Genomic DNA, 20,289 nt, shown 5'->3' with positions numbered 1-20,289 from the left:
TTCAGAATATAAATATCATGGTCTTGTGATCTTATAGTCTGTGCAGTGAAGAGGAGTGAACAAATAAAATATTAAAGATAGTTTGCTGCATTTTAAAGTTCTTAAGGCTTGTTTACCTGTTTATGTAATAACAATGCACCTTTTGCCAGTTGTAGTTATAAATTAATTGACCTAAGATGTGAACTACATCTTATTAAAGGAAAAAGGAAGATAATAAAAGTATTTTTAACATAGTAAGGGAAATCCCTTAAAGCTTGCAATGTAGTTGATAAGTCACGTTATGACTGCGAAGTGTAAAAGAAATTTAATTTAACTTTTAAAAGAATTTTTTCCGTAAAATTACAGAATTTTTTTTCCTCATGAACAATAACAGGAAAAACAAAACATTATCGTCATTTTTTTGCCTTGACTAACCCATTAGGTAATTTTAAAGGTCGTAAAAATAACGCTGAGTAATACAGGATATCAATATGGAAATGGCATTTGAAATGTCAAAAGCTGTCACTAAAATCTTCTTCGTAGAAGGTTTTGTAGGCAGCTGTTCCGAATCAAAACACAACAGAGTAAGACAATGAACAGAAGCAATTTTCCTTAAACTAATGAAATGCTAATTCAAAAACAAAACAAACAGAATAAAAGGGTGTTTGCAACATAGTTTTTTTATTTATTCTTTTATTTCTATGTTAGATGGTTGTTTTACTTATTTTATACAAGATATTTAATAGTTAAACATTGTATAGTGGTTTTTCACAGTAGAGCAACAAACAGACACATGGTTACAAAGAAGTTAAAAGAAATCGACAGTAGCAACGCAATAAATATGAAATTCACGAAGTTACAATATACTAAAAATAACAATATGTATTATTTGAATTGTTGATTTAACCAATTATATATTCTTTCAACATGCTTCTGTCAAACTGATATTATTCTTAAAATAACTTCAAAAGAAATTCATAAAAGCAAACGAAAGAAGAATAAAAATAAGGAAGTTGAACTTGGGTTTGTAACAATTCATTTCAGTACTTTTAAAATAGACAGGATGAGTGATAACACCACCACTCCGATAATTTGCGATTTGTTTGGAGTGGAACTGGAGACAAACATATACTTTCATACAACATTAGCCGTACTTGCAATTATACTGGCAATATTAACAATAATCTTCAATGCAATATTTTTACTGGTTATGTTCAGATTTATACAACGACTTTCTGTACCAGATATGTTATACGCTATGTTAGCAGTAAGTGATATTCTCACTGGAATCCTTGTAATGCCATCCTTTTCAGCTTTTTGGATTCATGCTCTACTTTCCCATAGCGACTGTATGCTGGTAAATTTCGTAAATGTTTCGGTACATATTCTAGGAGTAGTATCTGTTTCAGTGATTGCATTAATCACCATGGATGTATTTGTCTCCATTGTGTATCCATTTCTGTATCCCTTGTACTTTACAAAGAGGTTTGTTTACATTATGTTTGGTTTGATTTGGACGCTGGCTATCATATGTCCTCTTGCTCTTGTAATTATTTCAATTAAAGATTGGTACGTTTATCAAAACATATCAGGTGGAATAGTTATTGCTGTGGTCCTTGCTTTGTTTGTTATGCATTTAAAACTACACCATGTGCTGAATAACATGAGGTGTCAAATCACACATGGTAATAACGAGCAAAAAGAGAATCTCAGAGCAAAGAGAAAAGCATCAAAGCTGGCTACTTCAATTTTAGTCACTCTGTTAATTAGTTTTGCACCAAGTTTGGTTTATTTTCTACTTACAGCTATTGAAGGGAACACAGTTTTTACATCCAGTTATTTCTTTCAAGCAACTGGTGTTTGGTTTTTTTTGAATCCCTTGTTAGACCCATTCGTGTATTATTTTCGCTTGAAAAGAGTGCGAAAGAATATTCTTAAAATGTTTGGTAGCAGAATTATCCCAGCAAATATGTCAACTTTTACAGAATCAACATTTAATGTAAGATACCCTGCTAATTACAAGTCAACTAACAAATAATGGATTTAAATAACAGTTTAAACGCAAAGAATAATATATCACCAAGGACGATGTATCATGTACAAAAGAATTAACAAAATATAGACTTAAATGGTAAAATAAATTAATATTAATAAATAAGGAATTGACACGTTATATTCAAATTACTATATTCGTCTTTTCTTTTATGTGGTCCATGAAATAAAGGCAGATATTGGACAAAGTAAAATCGCCTGTCGCAATGCGTTTGATCATTATCCAAATAAACAGCAAACGAAAAGTATTCAAGAGTAGTTCTCATCCGTTATTTGACTTGTTTTGACTTTGTTCCCCGGCCAAAAATTATAATTACCAAGCACATGAACTGCATGCAGAACAGAACGTAATGGATTATTTCTGAAATATGTTTTTTTTGTTCTCTGCACATGTTTCTGTGTTTTTTGTTCCAAAAATAAATTCCTGTGAAAAATTATCTGACTGCTAAACCGTAAAAATCAATTGCTGCGAAAATTATATTCTCCCTCTAACCACAAATGATATAGGCACATCTCACTTTTTTCTATGCGGTGTTTTTTTAGTTTAATAATATACCAAAAAGTTGTGAGAGAGCACATGTAAGGACCAATCAAATCAATTTCAAATTGTTTCGTTAAATTGGAAAGATTATTTTAGTGCACCATAAAGCAAATATCCATCTCCAATAATCCATAAGCATTATTTAGTGCCGTCTTGTTAAACTATGTAGATATTTGTCTTGTCTCCGCTCGTTCGTACCGAATATCTGCGAATTATTTAAGTCTATAACAAGTTTTCTCACAAGTAAGTGAAAATTCGAAATCAGGCAGGAATGTGTTTATGCAAAAAACACAGCCAGGTTTACGATACGCTTATTAGAGAAACATGTTAGAACCTTGTACATTACCTTCTAGGATGGAATGGAATGGACCCGTTTTTACATATAAAAAAAGAGCGGCATGACTAAAGGTGTAATTATACTACAAGTTAGTAAAGTGACGTTAATTAAATCTTATTGTGTATAAGATATAAGAGAAGTCTGTGTCTAACTAATCTACCCATAACACAGGAAGAAACGCACATCAGAAAGATTACCAATACTTGGCAATATGCTGAGCAATCACCTATGCTTATATAGAAAAGTTACCAATCAAAACATAATTTAAATTCTATTGGTTTATTAAAAGTTAAAGGCGTTTATATAGGTTTTGGTTGCAAATTAAGTTATCCATTTCTTTTTGGTTGCAAATTAAGTTATCTATTTTAATTGCAAGTAAAAAATATATATATTTTTTCCAGGTCAAATATTCTATACCTTCTATTATCAGCATTTCAGCTGCTCTTATACTTTTAAATTTGCAAATATAAATTCCGTAACTAATTTTGAAAAAAAACTATAGTAAAAAATATTTTATCAAAATGCGTTTAAAAACTGCTGAGATATTTTTTGCAAGTAAGAAAAGATCCTGGATTTTCAATTAGCGAAATGTGAAAAGACCTTAGCTTTTCAACACAATGCACAACATTGACGCATTCTTTTTTAGGATAACATTAAACTACATAAAAATTGTTTCTCTTTTTTGTGTGTTTTCTTTCTTGACCCACCTACCTTTCTGAATAGCATTGTCGGAAAAAAAACAACTGTTGTGGGAAAGGGTTGAAGCACCGTTATAGAAAATCAATTTTATTTATTTCAATATCTGCGACTTTTACACAATTTTGCTATAAAATAATCAAGAAATAATTTCCCTATAAAGGTATTATATCGGGCCAAACCTCTATTTGCTACTGTTTCAGGTGTTTTTATAAGTACGTAAAGCATTTTGCGTGGTCGTAAAAAAACCAACCAAAAAAACAAACAAAAAAAACAGGTGCGAAGTTGACCGCAATCAAAAAATATTTCCAAAAAAGAACTAAAAATATTCCGATTTACTTTAACAGGGAGTGGTAGGAGGGGGAGGTTAAGCTATAGCAAGAACGGTAATAGGGATTATAAAATTCGCTGCCATTTTATATTTTCCAATTAAAAAAAAGAAAAGAAGTGCCAATGTTGGTGTGCACGCTGATAAAAAATAATAAAATTGTTGAATTAATCTGCGGAATTACAAAAATGGCGTTCGCTGTTAATGTTAGCAGAGATACCTATTGTCTATCTCGAGCTCGTAACAGATCAGAAATTTTTCGAGATAGAGACGGTGAAAAGAAAAAATGCGGGGAGAGAAAAACTACCGAAGGGCTAGAATACTTGTCTGAGACAGACAATGTTCAAGATAAAGAGAGATCAAACTTTTGATATAAGTTTTTTTTGCTGCTCGAGGGTTATTCACAGAATAGAGTTTCCTGTTGTTTACTGCCAACAAAATATAACTGTGCCAACAACATATTTGAACCATGCATAGTTGGGGAGATCCAAACACAATTTGAATAAGAAAATTAAGGGGCGGGAGTGGTTGTTACATATTTGTAAAACCAAATCACTCCTAAAAATAATGCACTTTTATGTAAAACACTGTTTTTTTTTTTTGAACACATTCTGCAATTACTGCATCTTGCACAGCACTGTCCATGTTGAAAAATAGGTGTGTTTTGGAAGAATCGTGTATACGTACCTACGTGATAAAAAAACATCAGTCAATTGAAATTCACCTGTTTATTTCAGGTCTTAAGCCTGAAACAATTCTAAAAGATATTCAATATTTATTTTCGTGATTTTTTATTTGGGTAATTCTGCATACTTAATACTTTTATGTTTCTCAAATTGCAAAACCAAGGCACAGTAAATAATTAATGAACGGAGAATCCTTTTTACCATCATAGTTTGCAGAGGGGTCAGAAACCCCCAGTTTTAACCCCCCCCCCCCTATCATTAGGAATCCCACTCTGCTTATTTTAAGAGTACCCCCCCCCGTATTATTTCGAGGTCAAGCTATTATATTCATCCTGTAACGGATATGTAACGCAAACATCCTATTAATTTAAACTAATATTCAAAGACATCAGAAAGCACTTTTGTTGTTGTTGTTGTTTTTGTTGTTGTTCTTGTGTTGTTTGTGTTCTTGTTGCTGTTAAAAAATCATATGGAACCTACCAAAAAAGCAATGCTAAATAGTTACAACGAATTCATAGTGAAAAAGTTCTAGGAAAAATTAAATAGCTCTTGTTAATTCCATTTGTCTACTTTGTCTGCCTTTCATAGCCACCCAATGTGACTAAAAATACCTGGTATCTTTAGAACTTTCATTACGATCATAGATAAGTCTCTCTAAGTATCCAACGTTTGCCAATTAAAAATTGCCAGAAGTTTAATTCACTGAGTTTATTAAATCTTTTCACAATTTTCAACTACAAATGATTTTTTGTAATAGGTTTTGGCAGGCAAAAAGATAAATTTAGATATATTAATAAATAAACAGGATCTAAACTTTAAAGAAGAAAAAATAAAAACTGGCTGTAAACTAAAACAATACAAAAAATGAGCAATTGATTAATAACAGATAACAACAAATATGAATGAACATATTCTGCCGCATAATTTTTTTCTGGTTCTTTCATTATGGACTCGCATAATGCTTATTGAGATTCGTGGTCAAAAAATTAAGTAAGCATGCATTGTGAACATCGCCACTTTTCAGTATCAGTATTTAGGCTGGAACTGTGCTAGTCAGGGAGCTACCAACATAAAAAACAATGGAAAAATACAAATAAGAGGGACAATCATTTGAGTGCATAAAATCATAATAACTGTAATTATTCAGCATGCACGGTTAAAAAATAGTCTTAAAAAAATTCTTAGCAAGACACCATCTACGCCATCTTGCCTTCTTGTTTCCCACTAATCAGATACGCAAATTTTGTTTACATTTTTGTTTACATTACATCAGGGGATCACGGTTTCAAATAATTATTTTCCTGGATGCGGATAACTATAATGTCACTCTTCTTTTTTTCCTTGGAATAAAAAAATTCGAATAATTGAAATGTAATGAAAACTGTATTGTTTAACAGCGTATAACAGCGTATAACACATTGATAGAACTCCCCGAAATGTTAAATACGTCAGAATTCGATTTACGGGAAATGGAACACTTCAAAAATAGAATATTGGAAAGTGATGAAAGGAGAGGCGAACAAAAACTTTTTTGTGGCAGCCAGAAAATAAATTTTAAGTGAGAGAAAAATATATATAGATTTCTAAATCCTTAACTCTGCTAAGATAACTACTATAATACCAAATAAAAAACTGTATTTCACGACTACCTATATATCTTTCTAACAACATTTTTACAGAAATTCCATGGCTGTATGGGGTGAAAATAAGTAGGTTTTAGATGTACTCACCGGTAAACATCAAAAATAAGATTTTTGACTCGAGATAACTAAGAATATTTTTTTTTTTTTTTTTTGACATTTATTCGGGTTCCATTATACAATGGTTCTTATCCCTATAATAACATAATAATAACAACAATAAGAATAAAAAGTTTAGAACAAAAATGATACAAGAAGCATGGAGATCTAGGTTTCAATAAGAGTTGTAGATTTAGGTTTTGTTAAATGGTTGTTGATAGATTAAATAGAGGAAAGGCATAGGCTATAGTTGTATATCGGCGGTAGGTCGCATTCGACTCTGAAAGACTTCGTTAGAGATAAAACTTATTACTTACAAGCACTTATTGCATAATAAGGATTTTTTTTTTTTTTTTTTTTTTTTTTTTTTTTTTTTTTTTTTTTTTAGAAATGTGATAACTATATATATATATATATAAAAAAAAAAAAAAATTCTATAATATAAAACCCAAGCATAGGAAGGCTCACTGTGGAGGCTCAGAGATTATCATATGGTTCGATATGTCTAAACGAGATTTGGAAATAAGAAAATCTTGGTAACTTGGTGGAGGTTGAAAAATATGGAAACTCGGACCCGCGCTTGATAGAGTTGGTTTAGCAGAAATTGATAAGGAAATGCTTGTACAATCGGAGAACCTAGCCTTCCCTTGCTAAGGCAATGGCGATTGATTTATCTAAAAAATATTTTTTCGTTTGACTGTTAAATGTTGAAATTGAATCTAGGTTACGTATATTTTTTGGCAAATCATTAAAAACTTTAGACACTTGATTGTTGAAAGTGCCATTTTCACCAGGTTCAATCATTATTCCATTATCAATAGATCGGAGAGTCCTTTTGAAATTGAGCTTTTTCATAGACAAGTAGTCCGGCCACTTTTCATCGTTTAAAGCTTTAAAACCTGCGATCGAGAGGTCCAATTCACAACGTTGCTCAACAAGAAGCCAACCCAAACTTGTCACATCTTTCAGGGTGCAGTAGCGACGGAGAACGTACCCGGCTGCACACGACTGTACACGTTGGATGCGCTTTTTCAAGTATTGCGGAATTTGAGCGTACACGGTATTGCAATAACTCAGTTTGGAGAGGACAAGAGATTCCGCGAGTGTTTTCCGAACTCTATACGGGGAGAATCTCTTGAACCTTTTTATCGTTTGTAAATTTGCGTAAGCTGACTTTGTTGCATAATTCACTTGAGGTAACCAGGAGAGGTTTTCGTCCATTTGGATACCGAGTATCTTGACATACAGTTCTTGTCTTACTGATCGGCCTTCTGAACGTAGGAGGTAGGATCGATCTGATGGCAGTGATCTGGGTTTTCGAATAACCATCATTTGTAATTTGTCGCTGTTGAAAATCAGACCATTATCTCTCGACCAGTTGCATAGTGATGTTAGGTCTAGTTCAATTGCCTTGATGGATTCGAAAAGGTTTTGTTTGGGACATGATTTGCAGAGGGTCGTATCATCGGCATATTGGATGGAGGGTGTTTGGATTTCATTTGGTAGGTCGGCAACGTATATGTTGAATAAAATCGGGCCAAGGATACTTCCTTGCGGCACTCCGAAGAAAATATTTTTGGGTTGGGATTTTCGGTCATCGACCTGTACATATTGTTTTCTGTTCGACAGATAACTGACGATAAGTGAAATAATTGATTGTCCAAATCCTAATCGGCTCAGTTTGCGTACCAATATTGAATGGTCGATGGTATCGAACGCTTTGGAATAATCGATCATTACTGCGATGGTTATGTCATTTTTGTTCATTGTTTTTACAATATCGTCACGCAGTTTCAAGAGAAGAGTGGTGGTGAAATGTCCTTTTCGGAATCCTGATTGTGTCGTGTTGTATACTTTGGATTCGACGAAGGTTAGTATTTGGTTCAAGATTACTCTCTCGAAGATTTTTGATAGGATTGGTAAGATGGAGACTGGACGGAAGTCTTTTGCCACTGTTGGATTCGCAACTTTTGGAATTGGACAGACGCGTGCCAGTTTCCATAGATCAGGGAATGATCTTGTGGTGATGCAACTGTTTATGATGTGAACAAGTGGGGACGTGATGTAGTCATGGACTGGCTTCAGGAATTTGACAGGGATATTATCATGGCCGCTCGAGCAGTCACTCCGAAGATTTCGAATGATCTTGTTTACCTCTTCATAGGTTGTTTCGTGCATTTGTAGTAACTGTTCGGTATCAAGTGGTAGTGCAGATATGAGCTGTTTGGGATTCAAGGGAACGTTTTCTTTCTCGCAAAGACGAGATGCGAGTGTGGTATAGTGATCATTCAGTTTATCAGGATCAAACTTTATTCTAGCGGTTGGTGGTTTGAGAATCCTGTGGATAGTTTTCCATACTTCCTTAGGATTACTCGATGGTAACGATTTTAGAATGAATTTTGACTTGGCTTTTCTGATAAGTTTTTTGTGGTTGTTTCGGAGCTTAACGTATTCACTGTTGTCTCTAGATTTGGTTTTTCGTATCTCTTCGAGAGCATTTTTGGAGTTGTTGATTATAGGGTCTTGCATCCAGGGAGCAGGAGGTCTTGTGAATCTGGTACGTTTCAATGGAGCGTGTCGTGATAAACATTCAGTAATCAGATGGTTTAGCATTGATACTTTGTCGTTCGGATCGTCTACTGCGTAAACGATGTTAAACGGTAGTTGCGAAAAGTCAGTAATGTAGTCATTTAGCGAAAAACGTTTTTCATCGCGAATGACTTTGTATCTTGGTTCGAACCGCTGTTTGCGAATGTTTATAATGACGTAACCGAGGTCATGATCACTTATTTCGTCGGTTTTGATGACGTTCTGGTGGATGATTTTCTCAGGTAGGTTCGTCGAGATATGGTCGATAAAGGTCTTATCTTTTCTTGTTGGTTTTGTAACATGCTGCGATAAGTCAAACGTATTCAAAATGTTCATATATGTTTCTTGACTGACCGATTTAGTGAGAAGGTCGATATTAAAGTCACCACAAATGACGATTGGACCGTGCCATTTTGTGTAAACTTGACTCAGGAGATGTTCGAATTTGTCACACCATTCTCTTTTCTCGCCTTCTTTGGAGCTTGGTTGGTATATGCATCCGACGAGATAGTGAGAGTTTTTGTTCTTACCGTTGACTTCAACCCAGAATTGTTCGATGGAAGGATCAATTTTCGGAATATCAGTTCGTTCTTTAAAGGTTATTGATTCTTTTAAGTATATTCCTACACCTCCACCCTTACTTCCTCGATGGTTACCTTTGAATACATAGTCTGGGATTTGAACATATTTTTCTTGAGTTTTGTTCTGGAGCCATGTTTCTGTTACGCAGACGATATCGAAATTGTAGTCTTCAATCATTTGTTTGAATTCGGTGAGAGATGAAAGAAGACTTTGTGTGTTGATGGTCGCTATTGATGTGTGATTTCGATTATCAAGAAGAGCTTTGATGTGTTCGCTTGAAACTTTCCAGTCTGCAGTAGGTTCTACTTCAACAGGTGGATTCTGATCAGTGGATATATTTTGGAAGGGTAGTTCTGAATGCGTGCATTTTGAACAGATCCAGGGTGTTTCCTCTCTGGATGGTAGCGGTTTGCGGTTGACTGTTGTACATGAAGCGTGACAGATGTTCATGCAGGAAGTACACCGGAGTCTCTTTTGATTGCAACGAACAGTTTTGAAGCAGTATTGACAGGGTTAAGGGCCTGGGTTTGGTTCAATATCGGCAGAGAGGTAGAGGAGTAGATGTAATAGATCTATCTATCTATCCCTTTTCCACACCATGCTATCAACTTCGAACGATAAAGTTCGTTATCATAAGATGACGCCAAATTTGAATAAATATACAGACCGGAAACCATCAATAACAAATCGAACGTGCAATATGGTGGCTTCATCTTTCTTCCTTGGTTTTACTTTTTTTTATCTTTTCTCGCTATTTTATTCGCAAGTTAAGTGGTACAAAATAATAAAAATATGTTATTCCCATGTTGTTCAACACTTTTGTCATTTTGATCTTCAACTTTTTTTTATTAAATCACATTGTGTATATTGACCCTGTGACCATCACAATAAAGAGAGAAATATGTCCCATTGTTTTTTAATTTAGCCACCCACTTGACAAATGCGTAAAAGTACTGAATTATAAATAATTCAGCACTCACAAAAATGTAAAAAAGATGATGTATGGTTTATAGTTGTAGTTTATAGAGCAGGCGAGCAAGCCAATGAGTCTGGTCTTTAAAATCAACGCTTATCATAAGCTTTTATTCAGCAGCCGTGCCGCGGCGCAGTTCGCCTCTCCTTTAAGTATGGCGTTTTCATGAAAAATCGAAATTTAATCATTGTAATGGATAAAAAAGACTTACATTGAGCGTCTCGCTGCGAAAAAGAAAAGTGAATTGTTTTATAAGTCGTTACGATCAACTCGTCCGAAACACATGGAGCCATCGCGTATCAATTTTGATAGCAATGCTGTGCGGAAAGCCTAAGAAGTTTTGATTAGTTGAAGGAGCCTATTTTTTACTGAGATTCTTTGGTACACATGTGTTCCGGTGTCGTAGCAAGTGACAAGATTGTGACAGATTTACTGCAAGTAGAAGAAAAACACTCACAAACTCATCACAGACAGAATAACAACATCCGTAACTCCATTTTAAACCACAATTTAAAAAAGGTGAAACATTTATAGACACGAAAGTTAAGAAGATTTGCAAGATCAAAGAGGAAGCTTTCACTATGGCCGCAGAAAGAAGAAAATTTGAAAGGTTGCTGGTCATAGCAAAAAGCAGCAGAGATATCACTGCAGAAAGTTTTATCGTTTTCGTTGGGTCCGATTCCTTGATCACTTGCGTTGTCAGGCGGTGGCTTGGTAAAAACAGTCATATCGAAGCTGTTTCAAACAATTAAAGATAACGTCATTCCACCGTGTAATGATTCCAACCAAGATGTATTCATATTTGATGGTATAGTGCTTTTGCAGCAGTTAAGAAAGTTCCACTTTCTACTTTTAGTGACGTAGCCGAATTTATTCTGAAAAGAATCACACTAAATACAGCTGCATTCATCTATTTCGCGACAGTTCAACACAAAGATGGGTCAATGAGGGAATATAAAGGGCATGGCTTGGAGCTGATTGCACTTTAAGGGTAAAGGTTGAACAGCTCAGTCAAAAGAAACCAACACAATGGAGCAAATACATGATGAATGAGAAATAGCGAAAATAAGACCGAGCTTATCAAGCATAGTCTGAATGACTTTTAAATGGACAACGTTTACATATGCACAGTTGACAGACATATTGCCAATTTTTGCTCAGTAATTCCAACCACAAAGCTACTTTCACACAAATTTGAACAAGGTAGACCGCCATTTCAAATGATAAGACTGGCAAATATCACAGCATTCTCTAATAGAGAATGTCAACAACGCCTGTACAATTTATCTTTTTCACGTTCAGTTCGATGTACTATCCGCATTTACCTAATTGGAATCATAAACGGTTGCTCAGCGGCTTTAAAATGTAAATAACTTAACTACATCGCGAACACTTTCACATAAGCAGATCAAAATAATTTCTAAATTCGACACTGAGACGAAAAAAATAAATTCTGTGAACTACTTTGCAATTTTATGATTTGTAAAGAAAGAACAGGTGGTAAAGACAAAAACTGGGAAATTAGGGTTCAAAAGCACATAATAAGTTCATAATTAGATTTTGAACAGATGTAACAACTGATATTAGATCGGCGTGAAAAGAATTATTTAACTTTTTCACTTCATAAATATTAGAACGAAGAGTATTGAATTTACGTGAGCACGAAATGGAGTTTCTTCCAATATTTGTTATCATTCTATACTTTATTGGAACATTATTACACTTTTTTGGATGCTACATGTTGTATCAAGTTAGAATGCGCGCCTTGTACAAGACTCCATTAACATATTTATTGAATTTAAGTTTTTCAGAAGTTCTACTAAGTATTACTGGCTGCATACGAAGAATCTTATTTCTCTCTGGAATTTCAAAGGTAGCTACATATATAACAATGTTTCAGTGGACTACGTTTACAATAGGGTATTTTCTTGCCATGATACTATTGACGATCGATCGATTCTTGGCCGTATACCTTAACCTCAGATATCATCTTTACTGGAGTGAAAAAAAAGCTACCACCACCATAGCAATTGCATGGTTTCTAAGTATACTGTTTGGGATTACCATACAAAACATAGTATCAATGAAGATCGACAACATCATCACATTTGCAACAATTTATTACCTTCCTCTTGTGGAAGTGATATTTTTGCTGATTGCAATTTTTACTTATGGGTATTTTTACAAGCAGATGCAACGACATAAACGACAACGTCCGTCTGTATCAAGATCAGAGACGACAAAGCAAAACACCGCAGGGGAAGTTCAAGTTAAAGAAAAGCACAGAAGAGGAGGGTTTTACATCCCCGCCCTAATCATGATCACTTTTGTTGTGTTCATCATTTTGCCCGACCAAGTATACTTTTTCACTACCATCTTGAACGTTAAAATACCAGATTACGTCGTTCAAATGTTGTCTTTGGCGTACATATTTGCATACATTTCAGACGCAATGATATATATATTTCTATCAGTACCAGTACGTAGGAGAATAACCGCAATGTGGAAACGACGCTAAAAGCTGTTTCTTGGTTTGGTTTGAGCCGTGTCATAACGTGAGCGATATTACCTAACTTAAGAACTTCGATAGTGTGCGTGAAATGGAAAAAAATTACTGGGATTCAAGTGCACAGTCAACTCTCACTATCCTTAAAGGCCGGCTCAAATGCATCCAACATTTCATCCAACATCGTAAACTTTTAATGTTGGATGAAATGTTGGATGCATTTGAGTGAATCAAAATTTCCTAAAAATAAATAAAGAAGAAAAAAATCATGTTGAATGATGTTGGATGAAGTTTGATACCGATCAAACATTCCATCCAACATTTTCAGCTTCATCTAACACAACTTTCATGTTGGATGCATTTAAGTCAAATTTCATCCAACATTTCACGATTACGTAATTATGATAATAATAATAATAACGGTTATATTTGAGCTCCATAATTGTACAAAATGGCTCTTTTCCTGAAATAACACATGATATTCGTATAAAGATTAATATATAAATAAAAAACAAACAAAAAACAAAAGAAAAACGAAAGCCAGTTCATAATATAGTATGTTTCACAAAAGTATTAGAAAGAGAATTATAGAAGAGATCAAGTAGTAGTAAGATGGATAATTATGTGAAACATACTAGCTATATGTTCTAAAACGAGTTGTTGAAAATGCGAAACAAAAACAAAACTGGCGGATATGGAATGATAAAATATAGAGAAAATGGTGACTTGGAAAAAAGAGAGATTCTGATAAAGTAGGTAGTCGAAAATCTTATTGAATGTGCAGATCTTATAAAATATAGTCATATAAATCACTAACATATTTAAACTTAAATTCATGCTTTTTACAGTTTGCATTAAAACCCATAATTTTCGAACACATTTTCGAACACATTTTCGAACGTTTTTTTTAAAGGAATGCTTGTCTCTTATAATAATACAGAGACTGTGTCTGTCCGTAACAGGCAAAGTGGATGTGTTCATTTTCATTTGATGTTGCCGAAAAATGCATGTCTAATATGTTAAGTTTTCTGACGTTACGGCGCAACGTCAATAACACTACTTTAACATCAATATCCTATATTAAATTAATGAAGCCATTACAGTGCACCAAAAACTTTGAGGACAAATAACTTGGAAACGAGGTGGTGACGTCAATGTTTTTTCATCGCGTAGGTAATTAGGGGCCACCTGGGACCAATTTGGGTAAGTTTCCCAAAATTGGGTCCCAAAATCCGTTTCGGAATGCACGGGTTTGAGACGTCATCAAAAAACCTTTAAACCCTAATATCTTTGCAAACGTTTGTCAAAAGTACATGATCCTATACATTTTCTTGATCAGAGTTTCAAGATCTATACAATGAAGGCAACCGGTATACAAATTTCTGAAAAAAAATTTGGGGGGTTTTGACGGGCCATCCATTGCTGACGTTAGCAAAATTTTTAAACCCTTATATCTTCTTAACCGTTCGTCAATAGCACATGATCATATACATTTTCTTGATCAGCCCTTTAAGTTCTACACAATATAGTCAAAGTGAAAATAAGGTTCTAATTTATTTTTTGTGGATGGGTTGCTGACGCCATCAAAATTCAAATAACGCTTCTTTTTCATTTTTATCCTGCCTCAGTGGATTTTCCACGGGCTTTATCGACTACTAAATAAATAAATCGAGAGTGTGTGTGAAAAAATTATTTGTGAATTGCGAGAAGAAGCAGAAAAAGTCAGGATGGTAGCTATGGCCAGTGATTCTGAAGACGATATCTACTAACCAGGTGAAAAATTTTTAAAAACAAAGGATGAAAAAGGATGCTGAAAGACTAAATCGACCGAAAGCAAGGCTGAAAAAAAAAGAGAAAAAGCAAGAAAAAAGACTCCAAAACAAAGGCGTCAAAAGATTGGATTGATGCTGATATAACCCTTATGATGGATATGTTAGAAGGAAATCCATGTTTATGGGACCTACAACACCTTGGTTATTAAAAACGAGACATAAAAGAAAAGCATACTCGGAAATCCCGACAGCCTTGGAAACGACAGCTGCTTCAATAAAAACAAAGATAAACGGTTTGAGGGCACAATTAGGACGAAAAATAAACAAAGAAAAAACTACTAAGAGCGGACAGAGTAATGACGAATTATACATTAGTAACAGGGTTTATTACGATTAACTGTCGTTTTTAGTCCCATTTATCAAGGCTAGGGTACTTTGAAGCAAAATAATATTACAATAAAATGGGTCAACAGAAAAAGCGGTAGAAACTAAGCCGGTACCCAAGAAAAAGTCAATTGCCGAAAAGAAGTTTTTGATTTCCAAATGTACAAACGCCATAACATCAAAAGCAGCTGCCCAACCCTAACACCAAAAATGACGCGATAGTTCCGAAGACTTCTAACTTTGCATTGTATGTTGAGGAAAAATGTCAAGTTTGGATAACTGCAATAAAAGAATAGCGAAAAAACGCATATCTGACATTTTATTTGAAGCCGAAATTTCATCTAATAGAAGTAGAAGAGCAAAGAAGTCCGTTTGAATACCAATTTTCAACTTACACAACTTTGCACCATTCAACTCTCATCAGTCCTAACCTCACGCACTTCTTACTCAAAATCTCATCAACGTACAGGACCTCAAGGTAAATTGGCTTTCAATATTTCCACCCAAAGTTAAGTTCAAGCATCATTTAATCATGGCCAGCCCGAACACGGAGGGCAAAATTATATTGAAATGATAAACAATAACGGGATATATATTTTTTTATTTTCGTACACTTTATATAATTTTCTTTAACATAAAGGGTCACAAACAAGTAGCAACATGTAACCAAGCATATCTATTTCATTATTTCCAATTAACAGCACTTCCATTGCCATTCTACTGTCCCATCGTTTAAGAAATAGTCCAAAAAAGTTTCTCTATCAGATTTTGCATATAAAGAAGTATCGTGTCCACTTCGAAGAACTTCCAAGAATAAAGCAATTTCGAAAGGTTTTCATCGCGCCATTTTCCGTCTGCTATTTCTCAATTTTCCAGGATAATATCAGCAAATGAAGGTGGTCGATAACCTTAAATGATTTAGGGCTCTTGATTAACATGTTGTGGAGTGTAAGTACCGTAAGGATTACGTCTTCTACATATTTCGGCTCAAGATTAATGATACTAAAAAATATTCTCCAACGATTTGCCAAAGTCTCAAACAAATTTTCTGAAATTCTGCGAGCCCTATTAAATCTGTAGTTGTAAACTCGCCTTTCTTTGTTTAAGCCCTGTTAAGGAAAAGGTTTCATCATAAGTTCCTTAAGAGCGAAAGGGTCATCCCCTAGAAATACATAGGGAGCGCTTTCACCATTCGAAAGCTTTTTGTCAGCTGGAAGCTCAACTGTTCCATTCTAAATTCCTTGAAAAGGGTGGTTCTATTCCAGATTCCAAAAGCGTGGACTCTCCCGTTTGAACTAACATCGGCATATAAACATTTGTACGACGGACCTGTAATTGTAATTGTAAAAAATTGATCCGCCATTGTTTGGCCTTTTGATTCCTACATGTTTCCCGTCGACTGTACCAAGAGCGTGTGGAAAATTCCAACCTTCTTCGAATTTTTTCGCAGCCTTAAGCCAGTGCCTTTTGTTGCAGGGACTTTGATAAAATCAGCTGTCAGACGTTCAACCACAACTTTACAGCAACCCTTTACGATGTAAGACACATTCATTTAAATGCAGTACTTGAAGCTTAGTAATTTGAATGACCCGCCAGTGGCCACGTAGTGGGGGGTTGAAGGCCAGTCGTTTGTCTGCTTCAATCGGTCTAGTCCCACCAACTATTTCCTTTTGCGAGATAAGGTTAAAAATTTTGCTCAGTACAAATTCGAAATTACCCACATCCATCCGGAACATTTCCCAAAATCCTTGTCTGTCTTCTATCATCATTTCTTGGATAATATTTGTAAAATATCCTCTTTCTTGTCTTCTTTTCAGCCAGCTTTGTGTTTTTCCCCTGGTCGGTTTTTCATCATCCAATAACTCGTTTAAAGCCATAATAGCTGCAAAGTCCTTCATGGTGAGCAGTCAAATAAATGAACACGTCATGTTGGATGAAAAGTCTTGGATAAAGCAACTCAAACGCAATTTCGAATTTTTAAACTTTTGAAATTCAAACAAATTTTCATCTAACACATCATCCAACATGCGAACAAAAACTTTTAATGAAATGTTGGATGCATTTTGATGAGCCGGCCGCAAACCTCAATGGAGAAGGAGAAATATTCGAAATATCGCGAAATGGAGACAACGTAAAAAAGGAGAGACAAACGTTTCCGTAAAAAATGAAATTGCGAGATACTTAGATATTGCGAGATAGATAGAGTTTTAGATATGGCAAAAGTTAACTGAAACATAAACTATCTTATAACAATAAAAGACTAATCTCTAATAATTAATTCCTTTGGCATGTCACAATCAATAAACTCAGACTACTGCAAACTCAAAATCAAGTTCTTGGTTTAAGCTATGATTCTCTTTCCGAATCGCTTGACTCGAACAGCACCCTTTCCTTATTTCCAAGTTTTTCTTTACTTCCTTTTTTTTCAAGTATATTTTTCTTATTGAAGAAGAACTACTTTGTTCATCACTAACATACTACCAAGCAGTGAGCAGGATTCGATCCGCGGTCCCCAGAACTGGGAGCCGCAGACGAACCCACTACACTACGTGCGGCAATATGTTAGTGATAAACTCAGATAGTTTATCCGGATGTTGTGTATACATATAGGTGAATATTTATCATAGCACATCCGTATTTCATTCTCCACAGAGAATGCTCGACCGTCATGATCAGAGGTCTGATCGGGGTGAACTGCGATTTTAAAATGACTGTGAAATTTTCATGCAAAGAAGTACACAATAAGGATAAGAAACAAGTACTTGCGATGATAAGAATTAATCAATTATACACTTACGCTAACATGATGTTTTTGATTGTCTCCCCAAAATTCGCTGCTCCATGCTGCGTCAAGTAAGAAATTTAACAAAAAAAAATCTTGTATCGTAAAATGTAAAGGCTGTTGTTAGTTTTTCGGCGACTATCAGTTATTTTTTGGATGGGTAATACACTAATTCCGCATTCTTTTCTTTCGAATTTATTACCTCCCTTTAAAATTGAACATTTAAACAAATTAACATACGGTGCTTATAAATATTTTATAGCCCAGTCGAAAATTAAAGCCTAATTTGTAGCCTCTTTAAAAGAAAAAGGCTGAGAGGTACTTTATTGGTAAAAAAATTTGTCAATGCACCATTTTTTTGTTAATCTTCCTTGTTGATCTTAAGGAGACCTTCCACTTCTAACAAGTCTTTCATTTCCATACAGGAGACAAAAATTAAATCGTCGTCCACAACTACACCACTCCTTCTCTGCAGAATTTTTTTCATTTCAGCAACTTCAAATTTTAGATTTGGAATCTGGCGCAAACAATTTTCGCTGAAAAGCTAACAAAAAGAATGTACTAGCTTCAACCACTTGATTTTTATCAGAAATTTCGCCTTTTCATTGAAGCTTTGACACCACTTTGTGTTAGATATCAACTGAAAACATTTAAATGAAATAATGCACTTACTGCTTTCCAGCAATGGGTAATTACTGCTATTATCTAGACTCCTTCTTGGATCTATGCTTTTACTGGCTTATTAAAAATTCTAGCAACACTCCCATAACAAACACCAAAATCCAACTAAATTTTTAAGAAGAATTTGATCTAACGGCGCGATTACTTTTTCGCGCCATTAGATCCTATTTTAGAAACAAAACCAGCAACAAAACTATTTTATATTGACTTGCTGAAAAAAAGAGTTCTAAGTTTTTATTTAATTTTTAACCCCAATTTTTTTTGATAAAATCTATAATAAAAGTTAGGAAAAGTCACAAAATTTCAACATTCAATTTCATCGACAAAAAAAGATATGCCCAATTGAAATTGCCGCGGGTTCTTTGTGCCCCTAGGTATAATAGTGGTAAAATTGAAGTATCACTATTTTCAGTTCCAGTAAGTCATAACTCGTTCTGAACAGTGAAATAAATCAAAACAATTTCTATTTTTTTTGGATAGAGGGGAGTACGCGTTTTTAAACATTTAGCTAACTGGTTGGTGCCTATAGATATAAAAAAGCCGACAGCTTCAAAATTAATTTGTGAAACTGTGCTTAGAACTATATAAATATTTTCTTGTTGTAAAGTCTATTTAAAAATTCTATGTTTCAATAAAGACACTTAGTACCCAATTCCCTTTGTATTTGTAAACTACAAACTTAAATTGTAAAGTTGTTATAAAAAACTACGACAGTGTCTTGCCTCGAAGCATTAATATAAGAGTTCAGATTGTCTTCTTGATACTTTTTGAAAATACACTTTAATTCCAAACACCTGCTTTTAAATTGGTTTAAATTGGTCACTTGAAAGTTGATTCCACAATCGTTAAAAAACTCCTTATATAGTTCGTAACGTTTACTTAAAAGACGTGATGAAAAATTGTTTAGGGATTTCATTTTCTTTTTTAATAAGTTTCGAGTTTTCAGAATACAAACGGAATGCCAAACATTTTGCAATGCCATAGGACAAGGGATTGATTACAGACATACTATAAAAATGTTATGACTCGGTATTTGCGCTATCTTAACTTCTAGCTAATGTTTACATTTTTGCCGCATTTGACTGGCTTAGAAGGCGATGCGTAATAAAGCTATCATATTTTCATTGATTTCATTTTTTAAGGACTGTAATTGGTTCTAACTTTTTAGCTAGTTATTAGCACTATGGTCAAGGAAAAAGCTTGGGGCATGACATACACACTAAATACAAAACTTTAGATAATATTTTTTATTGGATGTGTGACTCTGGCTATCTTCTTCTTTTGCGTGAATATTGGTAGATATGTCGTAATTTAACACTTATTCTATGGCCATTGCTATATTAAAGGTGCTTTTAGGCCCATATTTTGAAAACAACTGTCAATTTGTTATAAAGAAAGATAAAATTTAGGAAGTTGTTATATAATAGTTTTCCATACACAAATAGTAGGTTCTGAGCATGTGCCAAATTGCTGCATCAGCTATATTTTTGTAAAACCCATGCCTTGGTCGAAGGTATCGCACCTTAGTATCACCGAGTAGTAGTTGACGCCTATGAACAGTTGAGGAGAATCAGAGAATTTTAACGCATTATCCAACCTCTAGTTTGAAACTCACCAAAAATGAACTGACCCAATAAAGTTTTAAAGATCTAGTGTACATAT

At 34.4% G+C, this 20,289-nt stretch overlaps 1 protein-coding gene across 1 annotated transcript; it reads left to right on the top strand.

Annotated features, from left to right (window-relative positions):
• The first annotated feature begins 487 nt into the window (after nucleotides 1-487).
• On the top strand, nucleotides 488-3,249 carry LOC130655025 (adrenocorticotropic hormone receptor-like). Its single transcript, XM_057457727.1, has one exon. It carries the CDS (start codon nucleotides 1,043-1,045, stop codon nucleotides 2,015-2,017), a length of 975 nt encoding a protein of 324 aa, XP_057313710.1. The 5' UTR covers nucleotides 488-1,042; the 3' UTR covers nucleotides 2,018-3,249.
• Nucleotides 3,250-20,289: the final 17,040 nt, after the last annotated feature.

Source organism: Hydractinia symbiolongicarpus, chromosome 8 (genome assembly GCF_029227915.1).
Source record: "Hydractinia symbiolongicarpus strain clone_291-10 chromosome 8, HSymV2.1, whole genome shotgun sequence".
Taxonomy (NCBI): Eukaryota; Metazoa; Cnidaria; class Hydrozoa; order Anthoathecata; family Hydractiniidae; genus Hydractinia; species Hydractinia symbiolongicarpus.
This window is presented reverse-complemented; position numbering and strand designations above follow the sequence as displayed.